The sequence below is a fragment of the Diadema setosum genome, chromosome 12 (genome assembly GCF_964275005.1).
Source record: "Diadema setosum chromosome 12, eeDiaSeto1, whole genome shotgun sequence".
NCBI lineage: Eukaryota > Metazoa > Echinodermata > Echinoidea > Diadematoida > Diadematidae > Diadema > Diadema setosum.
Window position 1 is genome coordinate 39,143,529 of NC_092696.1, and position 13,556 is coordinate 39,157,084.

The 13,556-nt window shown below is 35.0% G+C and overlaps 1 protein-coding gene across 1 annotated transcript; it reads right to left on the bottom strand.

Moving 5' to 3' along the window:
* Positions 1-5,873: 5,873 nt before the first annotated feature.
* LOC140235942 (QRFP-like peptide receptor) lies at positions 5,874-7,175 on the bottom strand. Its single transcript, XM_072315934.1, has one exon. The coding sequence runs from the start codon at positions 7,173-7,175 to the stop codon at positions 5,874-5,876; it is 1,302 nt and encodes a 433-aa protein (XP_072172035.1).
* Positions 7,176-13,556: the final 6,381 nt, after the last annotated feature.

The window sequence follows — 13,556 nt, forward strand, 5'->3', positions numbered from 1 at the left end:
AAAATAAAATACATTCTGTAGAGCAACCACAAATCTGACCATGTCCATACTTCACTACATCTTTATGTGAACATAACTACACGTATGTTATATATGTAGATATTACTGTAAAATGTATTATGTACTGAGGTCTGTATATCCTTACTGTAGATCACTCGAACTGACAGTGAGGGATGCTTGGCACTCAATGCTTATTGCAATCTGCTGATTGGAAACCTTTGTTCTTTGGGACTGCTCTGTATATAGTGGCATATCTTGACTGGAATAACAGCTTTGCACATGGTGAATGATGAAACTCAAAGGTGTAGTCCAAGAATGCTCCAAATATTTTGTTTGTCAATGTTTGTAACTACTACTATGTTTGTCAAAGTGGAACCTTTCCTTTCAACGTTTAGTGAGTGTTAAATAGCGTGTATATGATTCACTTATTCTACACAAATGCATACTCTAGTAATTTAGTTTTTATTAATCCAGATTTACAATTTGTCAGACAAATTATTAAATACTGATCGACCATAAACATATATTTTTATATTTTGCCTGTACATTAGCTTGACTTTTAAAGTCAGCTTGAAAACAAGAATGTGATGAATAGAAAATTGCAGTATGAGAAATTATTGATGTAAATGATGCCATATAGCTTTCTTGTTTTTGAAATCTAGTGTTTATATCTGTGTTGAGCAGACAAAGAAATGAAACAAATGTTATATTGACCTTCCTTACTCACTGTAGGGATATAATGAATAATTAACTATTAACTATTCTTCTTTTTGGAGCATAATTATGTTGTGACATTATTTTGCAATGAATGGAAGGCTAACAGCAAGTGTGAGGTATAATTGTGGTGACATGATATCAAACAGATCTCATTCTAATAGAATATGCACCTTTTGAACATTTGATTTTATAAATTCATGGCTGTATTATGCAGAACTACAAGAAAGAAACAAGATAAATCCATGGTTGTCATGCAAAGGCTAAATCATGTATGTAGTATTGTTTGTACCTTCCTTTTTGTATGATAATAATTGTGAAGTCATCTAAAGAAATCACAACAAAACAACCTCCACTCCAGGATTTTGTTTGACGTAGGACCTTGAAACAATCTGTTTGTGACATACTAGAATGGGAGAGGTTAAGTTGAAGGGAAACTTTAAGTAAGTCAAGGAGGATGTTTTGTTCCTCATTTCATTTCCTTTGATTACAATGAATTCATTCAATTAGTGTTGTGGTATTATCATTTATTCTATGAATGTGCAGAATAGTCTTGTTACCAGGCACATTGCTTTTCTTAATGTGTTTGAAAGTTTGAACTGGTTGAATGGATCTAGGCTGTGTTTGAAATACAGTGAAGATGTCGGTAAAGTTGATGGTAACTTGTCTTTCTACCTAATCTTTGATAATACAATCTGTAGCTTGTAATCAAACATGCAATGAGATACATGATGATAATTATAAACTAGTTTAGAAAAGATAGAATTATAGAGTGTTAGTCATTAAAGGGTGTGTACAGTTCTGGTCAAGGCAAGGATTTAGCTTTTAGTGTTTTGCAAGATATTCAGAAACCACTCTATGAGATATGTCAAAGAGCATGCAATTCTAAGGGGTATCAAAAGTTTATTTGATGAAATTGGTTTTGAAATGGCTGAGATATCCAAAAGAAGGTGAAATAAAGAGATCCCAATAATAGGCGTGACAGTTGCCTTTTAATATTATCACTTTTTTGGATACCTCAGCAATTTGAAAAGCAATTTTCATCAAATAAACATTGAGTCCTTCTTAAAACTGCATGCTCTTTCATATTTCATAAGGGGTTTCTCATTTTCTCACTTAGAAATGTTCAAAACATGAATTTCCACCTCAACCAGTACTGTACAGTCCCTTTAAGACCTGCATCAGACTGCTCAATAAACACATTGGTCATTGATACTCAATGTGTTTGTTGCTAGAGTAGGAAATGCCACATGAAACCACAGAATCTTTCACTCCTCACTGTAAAGTTTCATGGGATATGGTGAATCAGAAGGATTGGCTGTATACATGTAGATCACATACCATGGTAACTCACATCATCACAAGACAACTAGCTGTATTAAACGAAGGCCCAGGTACAAAGACAGACGTGCAGAATGTCTATAAATTATTTATTTCATTCATTTAGTAGATTAGAAAGGTTATAACGTGTGCTATTTTCTCTGCCCAAGTGAAACATACCTATAGTTATGTAGATTTGATGATCCAGTGGTTATGACTATCTAAAGTGTTTTATCTTACAAATGAAAACAGTGAACTCTCTTTTCATTTTGTCAACTGGTCACTTCCTTTAACTGCATCTTTTCTTCTAAAAGCTATTATACATGTATTGCATTCTGAACATTTGATAGACAATAATTCTATCATGTCAAACTGTTTAAAACAGACCAAGAGGAACTCAAAACATTTCATCTTGAGGTGTGGGCATGTTTTACACTGTGTATGGATGTTTGGATACTTCAGTGTAGTTTGGATGTTTGGATACTTCAGTGTAGTTTCTTAGGTGCATGATTTTCCAATGGTATTTCATGTCAGTGAGACAGTTGCCAACACATCCTGCAAGTCGAGATCAATAGCAGGAATCCAGTGTGTTCACACACTCTATGTCAATACAATAGGTTACCTGTGTCATACTGTAATGGAATGGCAAGTGAAATGCTATGTGTGTATACGTCTTACTGATGGATTGATGTTCACCAAAATTCTTACTAATTTTGTCAATAAATGTTTAAAAAGTCTCAGAGCATTTGTATTGTGTGACTGCACTTACTTTAAATCACAGATTTAGATGCTAACACGTTGCTACCTCATTGAGTATCTTCGAAGTTGACATTCACGAGGGTAGGTGCTGCTGGTGGTGGTAGATTGTGTCGTCCTTCTGTTGTGTGATTGTTTATGAATGTGAGCTGTGTATGTTTGTTCAATGTTAGTTTCAAGTACCATGTATGATACTGTGACCTATGACCTACAATCAACCACACCAAAGTGATTATGAACCAGAAAGTGATCACATGACAATTAAACATTAGTTTTACAGTTCATATAATAGTGGTGAGAATCTGGTTGATATCAGGGGTCAAAGGTGACAGGATTTTCCAAAGATCAATCTAAAAGTAGGGCATAAGATATACTAGGTGTTTCAAAAAACATTTCCCACTTTTGATCATTAATATCTCAAAAACTATTCGTCCGATAGAACTGTCATTGATATAAATAATAGCTGAATAGTGTACAATTTGGTTGGAGGTAATTTGAATGTGAAAGCATAAATCAGTTTCATTAAATCCAAGATTGATTTTGAAGTAAGGTTTCAGATTTTGGTCAAATTTTAACCCTCTGTACAAAAATTGAACCTTGCACAGGAACCAATGATGTGTATGTGAGTGTGTACTGACAATGGCCCTGAACAATGGACATGCCTGAACCACCTGTTGACTAGGCGTCAGTCTCGCGCTCCCAGGCACATGAATGCTTAATGAATAAATTCATGTGGATTGCCCTGGGCACTGCTAGTCTGGATTCATGCACGGTAAAGGGTAAACTGCATGCACGTGGAAAAAGGAAGCACACTTTTCCATGTGCTTGCAAACACCACATTCCATTTCAGCTGGCAATCATTTTCAATTTTGCTCTCACATATCACTAAATTTGGGATATAAATAAGCATAAATGATCTAAAGTTCCTCATTTTTATACAACTGTCTACTAATTAAATAGTCTGACAAATTTTTCGCTTTCTGATAAAAAGAAATCATTTTTGGTAAAGAGTTCAGCAGCATTTATCATTGGGGCGATATGTTTCACAGTAGATTTATTTAAGGCTCCATTTACACAAGTGTATACTCTAAGTGATTTTCTTTGCTTCCTGTCTCCATGTTTACAATAGAACAGAAGGTATTCATTGTAATTTCGTTTTTCAGAAGTAGGGAGAGCACTGTCGAGACCCAACGTCAGTATCGGCAGGCGTTTGACTTTACACAGATACTGCCAGAGGCTGAATAAAGACTAGTTGTGATAGTAGAATTTCTCATGAATAAATAATGAAGCATTCAAACCCTAACCATTGTTTAGGACCATTGTCAGGGTGTTAACCACACACTCCCATACACACCCATTGACCCCTGTGCAAAGTGAAATTTTGTACAGAGGGTTGAAAATAGAGTAAAATCTGGAACCTAACTGTGAAATTAATCATGGATTTCATGAAACTGATTTATGTTTTCATATTCAAACCACCTTCAACCAAATTGTGCACTATTCAGCTATTACTCATATTAATGACAATGATATCTGATATATAATTTATGAATTATTAAGAATCAAAAGTGGGAAATGTTTTTTGAAACACCTAGTACAAGCTTATATACAGTGGACACGTGCATAATGTCAATGAATTGTAATATGTTTACTCCTTTTATTGACAGGTTAAACCAAGGTTAATAAAGTGAGGCACGTAACAGGCGATCTTTTTGTGGAATACATACATATATCGAAAACAATTACAAACGTGTACCTGGTAATTGAATACAAAGTTATGGATTGAAAAAATAATCTTGTGCGTTGCATCAAACTCTGATCTACGTGAATGTGTACAACTTATCTCACTTCAGATTAAGACTTGTCTTGCTTTTGTCACTAGGGTAAAAAAATCTACACGTAGCTGGCTGAAAGCGAAAATCTCAAGTTCAGGTCAAAGATAACCAATATAATACTTAAGTGAAAAAAAATAATAAATCGAGAAAACTTGCAACTTTGTCTTTTATGAATGAGGTAAGCCAGTCTTGCGCGTCTTCTAATAATAATACCAAACTTTAAGAAAGGACTTACGATTAGAAGGCAATGGGGCATATTCTAAGTCGGGCTCGAGCCTTGCCGGAAATTTCTGATAATCAAACACTAGAATTAGCATGAAATGAGATACTCGTCATGATTGGTAGATTGGTATTTAATTATACAATCAAGTATTTCCTGTGCTTGAATATTTGTGTAAGTTCTTACGGTCAAGGGTACAGTGGGTGAACATTTTATTTTTGGTCATTTTTCGAAACATTATTATAACGTGTATCTAAGACCTTACAGAGACAATACAATACAAAATAATTGATTTGACTAAAGCTGTTTTAATGTTGTATCTATGTTAGACCTTGATGAATCAAGTTTCTTTTTTTTTTACCACAAACACAATTTCCATGGCTTTCATGAGTATTTCATGAGTAAAAAAGATCAAAATCATGCATAAATGTGCGTACATAGGACCAATATATAGCAAGAAATGAACCGATTTCGCAAATCCATTAAACATGTTGGGGGGGGGGGGTCGATAGCCTCAAAAGCCCAGTCTGATAAGGATTAAACATTAACTGTAAAACAATTATTTAAACGGCTATAGAGAAACAATGAAGAGCGCGCACACACACACACATACACTCACACATACACACACATAACATTGTCAATATCGACTTTATTCATGAGCAAATATCACATGTCCGTAACGTTTTCTAAATGATTCAGTCTAACACTGCTGTTGGAAAAAAAAAAAAACAAAAACAGAAATGCTCTTAAAAATGGTCTATTGGCCCTGTATGGATCTCACAACTCATTAATCCTAAAATTGTTTCAGATCAATGCTTATTTTTCACCACTTGTTCATTATAATTCTATGTTTGTACTAGTCAGACAAGAGTCACTGTAGCCAACGGAATTTTGAAAACTGTCTTAAATTCTAGTCGAATGAAATGTGTTCATTCAAAATTTTCTCATGTCACTTGAAATGTTAAGGGTTGAATTTGATACAACCAACAATAACTCATTTATTTCGATGAACTGAAAACATTACCTTAAACGTTATTCGCTATTGGTTGGTTGTTCACTGTTTCACTTGACTTCATGTCGATTTTCTCAAAGAGCGGAGCGTTTTTCCCAGCGCTGCATGTCATCATTTCTTTGACAGCTGTTCTAAATTCAGGAAAGCGAGCCGCATAAATAATTGGATTGGCGCAAGAGTTGAGAAAGCCAAGGAACACCAGCACCTTCTGCAGAGAACTGTGGTTGAAGGAGGCAGGGACCCAGCCTAGGTTAAAACCGAGATAGGCGATCTGATTAGGACTCCAACATATGATGTAGATGGCGATCACTATAAACATCATTTTAATGACTCGTTCTCTCGCCACAATATGGAAGGAAGGAGTCCCGCCAGTCTTCCCTCCAGTGCGTAAAACTTGGCTGAAGAGGGAGGCTTGCTTACTCAGTTCACGAGCGATGAGTATTTGGGTGATGGCCATGGTCAAGCAAGGAATGACCATCCTCAAAGAAAACCAGTAGTAGGCGATAATGACCTGGCCAGTTGGATAATGATAGTCCAGTTGACATGTGTTAGTTTCGTCATCTACAGTTTTCACAATAAATCCAAAAAGTACAGAGATAACAGACATAACCCAAACAAGTACGATAAACATTGAGACACGTCGTCGGTTAAAGTTCCGATTGAAATACAGTGGAAAAACGACGGCTATGTAACGCTCCACAGAAATGGACATTAATAGATAAGTCGACGCAGTTATTGAACTCCAAAGAAGGATTGCAGTAGAAACTATCCGGCAATAAAGCTCTCCAAGAAATGATGTTGGGACTGATGATGCAACTGGTACTGGGATGATAAGAATCGAGGTGATAAAATCTGCGCCAGCGAGACCGCCAATCAAAGTGTCTGTTGAACGACTCTTAGCTCGTCTTTTGAATAGGACGGCCATCACAAGAAAGTTGCCTACAATTCCTGCAATAGCAAATATTAGTTGGATGTATTGACTTAAAGTCCAAGCTATGGGGATCCATACCCAAGAGACTTCAGCTCCAACAGACGTATTATTGCTTTCGATGCTACTTTCACTGGATATTGATACATCAAATAAAATCAATGATTGATCTGTAGATACCGTCTTGAACGACCATTTTGAACTGGTTTCATGAAGTAGACTGCTTGTCATTGGTTCGAATCCACCCTCGTTTCGCAAGCTTGCATAGTCCGCCGTTGTCTGCGGATAGTCGCTCCTTTTTGGCGTTATTGTACCTGACGTGACGAGGATCAGTTGTGCTGCAAAAAGCATCGCATATGTCATGGCAGCAAACCTGATTGATATCATGGTTGCTGAATCTTTCGTTGCACTGAGATTTGATCTGTGGAAGGAGGACAAGGAGGGAATCTTAATATCATCACATCTTCAATATTATTGATACCTCATGAAGGTTATGCAAGGTTTACAATGTATTTCGTTGTTTTGTCAAGCGCCTGCCGCTTTTTCATGTGTTTCCGAGGTTATACACTATGCACGTGTGTATGATGAAGGATGTGTTCTACAGTGGAATCAAAGTTGGAAGTGCCAAACCGTAAAGACAATAAAAGACTATATCTCTCTACGGATCGTGCTAACTCTTCCACCCCAACCGAAACAGAAGAAGAAGAAGAAGAAAAGGAAGAGGAAGAAGACACTTTTCATGTCACAGCAACGAATAACAACAGCAAAAAGAGCAGGAAGATTTTGAATCAAAGTAGTAATGCATTCGTCAAACGGCACGGTCAAAGACATTTTATTTAGAGGAAGCCTAAAGAGAGTATCAATCAATGTAGTCTCGGTATCAAGAAAATCAGGCATATCTCTTTGGATTTCCAGACTGTGATATTACCTATATGACCTATACAAGAAACTCGATTTATGTTGCTTATTTCCCTCACTTGTACAAATTCATTTATTAAACCTCACATATTTACCATGTATTCTTAATACGCCCCTGTCAGACAAACTTGGTAATTCGCCTTCAGAAAGTAGAGCATTTGATTTCATTTATGGGAAGTTTCTTTTTGGACAATCAATTTATTCACGATTATGCATTCAATTTCCAAATTTTACTAGAGTTTGTTGGTAAGATGCATTCATGGCACTGAACTATATCTATTCGCAATCAGATCTTAATCTTTAGAAAATGAAGTTGATAGACTTGAATACTGGTTCTATTTAGTTATATTTTAGATAAGTTATTAGGCCTTAAGCTGTTAAAACCATTTCTTTCTTTCTTGCGTTTTGTTTCGTGATTTGTTTTCTCCCTCGATTGATCTTCCAAATGTTTCAAATGTAACTGTCAATGAGATAGTCACATAATATATTACATCTATATATCGCATAATTTTTCTATGCTTGTACGTCTTATCAAAAAACTAATTTTCTATGCTTGTACATCTTATCAAATAATTAGGCAGAAATGAATGTGAAAGCAATGACGGCAACAAGTGTTTTTATTTTTTCCCCCAGGTCGTTCCGTTTTACTTTGGAAATACTATAGAATATGTAATGCTTAGATGCCAAGTTCAAGATAAACAAATTGTGGTAAACAAAGTATAAATTAGTGAGAAAAACCATCACACAATACCAATCAATTACTTAAAGTAAATCAAGTAAAATCAGAATGCCTAAACAATGATATTGATTTCGTGAGTGATGACATTATGCGAAAAACTATAATTTTGATTACAAAATATCAACAGCCCTTAAATGATCGCTCGATCACTGATACGTGATAAACAGGAAAATTCATACACAGTATATGAACAGAACCAGCTCTCTGTGCTCGCAGATTCGTTTAGTTCAAATTTCTGAATCCAAATTAAATCCTAATATACCCTCCACTCACAAACTCAACGTTAGAGAAAAATGTAAAACATCATCATAGCTATGCAGTATTATGTTCTATAAGACGCCATGGATTTTGACGAATGGAATGTATTGTCTGATGGGCTTAGACGCTGTTTTTCTTTTTTTTTTATCCTATACAAAATAAGAACATCGCTGATTTAAATCGTTTGTTTACCGTACAATTTCTCTTAAAGAATTGGGTAACGTTTTCTCCTTTTTTTTGGTATATCATAATATATAGCTTCACAATTTTTAACGCTCTTACAATACCTTCTATTCTCTCAACTTCTCCCTATTCAGTTATCTAAATCCCTGTCTCCTTATATTCGTCTCTGTCTTGTTACATCTCCTTTGTCTTGTCCTCCTTGGCTAAATGTTATTGAAAATACTCGACTTCAAATTATTTACTTCGCGTGACGTTAGTTATTTCGAAGATTTGCTAATCCGAAAATCAAGTAAGGTTCGATATTCAGAAGGTTCATATTCCTCATGCTTTATTATGCTCGGGGGATGAAAATGAAAAAAAAAAAAAAAAAAAAAGGTTCATTAATCCGAACAATCCGAAGTCTTCTTGTTCCGAAGGTTCGTTTATCCGAAGACAAAATAAGGTTCGTTACTACAAAAGCCTAAAAACCATGAAAACCATGCGAGATGGTAACGAACCTTCGGATAATTACGAACTTTATTTCATTTTCGCTTTTTTTGTTTGTTTGCTCAATGAATAATAACTGAAGGAGAATGAAAACATATCATAACGTCCAGAAGCCGTTATCCCAGTCAGGCAAACTGCTTATTAGTGACAGTCTCTACTACTCTGTGCCCAAAGAAAAGATAACATTTATGTTCGTGTGCATCACAAAACCAACAAACGTCGCCAAACATGGATTTTAGTTAAGCAGATTTTGAATGTGCAGACTTTCAGCTATGAAATGATGTATATCCCAATTCAGATACATTTTCCTTACCTATCCTGATATTGGAAAGAAAACACTCTCTGGAAAGTGTGAACTTAAGAAAAAAAAAGGCTCTGAATTAACGGGAATATTTAAGCGCTTTATTAAATGTAACAGAATGAAAACCACCGTAGCAGGGACAATGAAGGGACTATCAGATTTTGCTGAAATGAGCATGTTTTATAGACATATTCTGTAAATAATTACTGCCAACTTTCATAGCAGTAGTTAGATGTGTCTCATAGAGTCAATTTCCATTTTTTAAAATTAAAAACACCCTGCTTCCAATAGTGGAAGCAGGGTGTTTTTAATTTTAAGAAATGGAAATTAGTGGAAGCAGGGTGTTTTTAATTTTAAGAAATGGAAATTGACTCTATGAGACACATCTAATCACACTATTCTAAAGAAAAAAAAATATTTGAAAAAAAAATGCTAGAAACACGATTTCCTGCTCGTTCTATGATCATAAATTTCAGTATGATGTAGTAGACGACTTGTGCTTGGAGAAAATATGAAAAAAAAATCAAGATTGGCTGGTTTGACCCATTTCACCTGTTTTCAGTGCTCACACAATGAGTGCGTGCGACTTTTTGTTGTTTTTTATGCACTGTCGCATATTATACTATTATACACGGAATGATAAAGAATATGTTATATGATTACACTGTAAGATTTTTATCAATATGATGTTAAGATTATTGGTTTTGTCTTAATGATTCCATTTGTAGAAGTGGAGGAATGAAACAAATTAAAACTGAGTCTGCAACTGAAACAAGATGTGGATGATATAACGACACCTTTTCCTTCGCGTTGTCAAAAATTTGGTCATGAAAAAAAATCAGCGTTTACAAAACATTCATGAAAGAAGAAAGAAAGAAGAAACCTTTTGAAACACGAGAATTTGATCGTTTTATCTGTAGCGTTGAGGACAGTCATGAGTTGATTTATTTAACTACAGCGTTGTTAAATGAGACGATCATGATTTATTTAAATTTCTGAATTGCGGGATTATTGTCTCTATATTTTAGACTCACTTCTAGAATCAACTCTTTCTGTGTTTTTTAAGCAAACATCACAGCATTCATGCATTCTAGTTGAAAAACAGTTCTAGCATGTAATGACGTTTCATGGTTCTAGATAGATTTTGACAAGGAAATTTGAAGTTTGATCTTCAAATCATTTCGATTATATTAATAGCGTTTACTTACGGAGTGATGAAGTATTGAGCGGAATTGAACAGAATACCCTGCTCCCTTGGCTTCGAAGTACGAGTAACCAATTCTGATAGTGCGCACTCATGTATTAATACTTTCCAATAACCATATGGACTGCTCATGCGCAGAAGATTACAAGATGATATCAGAGGCGTGGCATAACGGATAAGACTTCCGACACCCAATCGGAGGATCCGAGATCATTTCCTGCCCAGTTTTTTTTTACGTCATTGGACAAGATGTTTTACCCATTTGTATAACAAGTGTATAAATGGGTACCTGGCAACACTAGAACGGCAGGGCCCTCTGACATAGAGCAGTGGCAACACTTGAGAAGCTACCCTGGATAAACAAGACCTTATCATTAATATCATTATCATTATTATTATCATTATTGTTATTATTATTATTATTATTATTATTAATATTATTATTATTATTATTATTACTATAACTATTACTATTATCATCATTATCATTATTTTTCAGTATTGTTATAATTGCCTTAATCATAACTGTTACTATATGACTATAATTGTTCTTTTACTCCTTCGTCTCTTTTTCTCCTTCTTCTTCTTCTTCTTACTTTTATGATCATTATTATGAACATTATGTGTCAGGCGTCAATTAAATACAAAAGGTTTTCACAATGTGCACAGTAATCGATTGAAGTGACTGGAAAAACTATGAATGACACATTGGAATGAACGCTTTTGAATCGCCTTCATCGTTTGAACTGTAACTTTTTTTTTTTAATGAAGAGAAATCACATACAAAGCAATTTGTGAAAGGCTTAGTCTACTTCTTGAAAATTCAAAGGGCATCAGTTGTGAAAGTTAAAGCTCAAAAACTGAATCAGTTTGGTGTCTTCAGCTTTTATTCATCTCTGCTTGAAAACAGGTATACACTAGATGACAAAAACGGCAGGTAGCTTCGGTTATTTTAGTTTGGTATGAAGTGAAGCTATAACCACACAGTACTGTGAAGAAAGTCAAGAAGTCAAGAAGTATTGATGTTGCCTCATACATATTATTATTTGTCATGAAACTGCGCCACTGCATGCTGACATATAGACCTTCTATTTTTCTTTGTACACTATTCTTGGATCTACCGTTATTGACTCAAACAGCTATTTTTTTTCAAAGATTCCATCAATTTAACCTTTATATTTATTCATTAAATAGACTCCTAACAGTCTTGAAAGCCACTATGTTCTCATATTTCAGCCTCCTTCAAGCCAACGGCAGATGACAAAGAATCGAATAACAATAGAGACAAATGCATCTGCTCTTATTGATTTGCTGGGTGCCACCTTATGTTAGCTAGATTAAAGTATGAAAAAAAAAGTGTTCTATACAATTCAAGAAATCAATGCTGTAAAAGGTAGAGAAAGTTTCATCTTGATCTGATAGTAAGGTACAATTCTGAAATAGATCGACGTTAAAAGCACAATTGTATTGCTGTCATATGGGCCTTATTTGTATAGACTTATATATCCAAATCGTATACAATGCACAGTGATTCCTTGAAATGTGGATAGGGTACTTAAAAAGAAGCAGTGATCTTCAAAAGGCTTAGATTGTCTTCATAAGATATCAGAGTTGTATTTATTACGTGAAGTGAGAATGCTGATAACTCTATAATGGAACTCAATACACCGAATAAGTGAACAATCACGTGAAGAACCTTGAATAGTTCATGGAGACATGGAAATATGAAATTTTGCTCAATGACTGATTTAGTATATGTGTGTGTCTTTTATGGTTGTTAATGAATGTGTGTGGATGAGAAGAATACGTTCATTACAGTGCAATGGGCTATTTCAAGCTTGTTAATGTATTCATGAATACGTAACAATCAATATCACATAATATCATATACATGTATAACTATAACGCACAAAAGTGAATACAGATTCAATACATATACTGTAATGGCAATTGTAAACTGTAAAAGGGCAAAATTTGAGTTTTGTGGCATGACAATATAGCGTGTACATGGTGAGAAAGGAAAATGTTCCCTATATCATAATGTGTTTTAATTCTGAGTATTATTATCATTATCATTATTATTATTATTATTATTATTATTATCATAATTTCTTTTATTATTGTTATCTTTTTCATTATGATTATTGTGTGTATATATACTTTGATATGTTTGATAACTTGCATTTGCTGGTTGATTCTCACTTTCATTTTGTTGCCTCCTCTTGGTACACCTTATCAAGGCTGACTGCTCGACCCCACTTCCCCTTGCTATTTCACACTCTCCTTTCGCCATCCCTCTGTTGTTCCTTATATTGTTTTATGTTGCTCCTATTCATCCCTTTCCTTCAAAGGTTGCCCCCGTGATCCTCAGGATCATTACTGATCCTTCTCTGTCTTTTTGTCTGTTCACTCTCCTGCTCTAATCCCCTTCCCTTTACCTGGTGTAATAGGGCTCCTTGCCCGTGACCTCCCACCCTCTCCTTTTTTTCTTTGTTCTGTGTTGTGTGAAGTCCTTATAATGTGATTGCTTTCCCTGCTTGGTTGTCATTTTGCCTCTGACGAAGATTCTGCTAGGATCGAAAACTTAGGCCCCTTCTGACTCCGAGAAAGGAAAACGAATAAAAAGCTATGATGATCTCTGTCTTGTGTCTCATGTTTCTATAAAAAAATATTGAAATA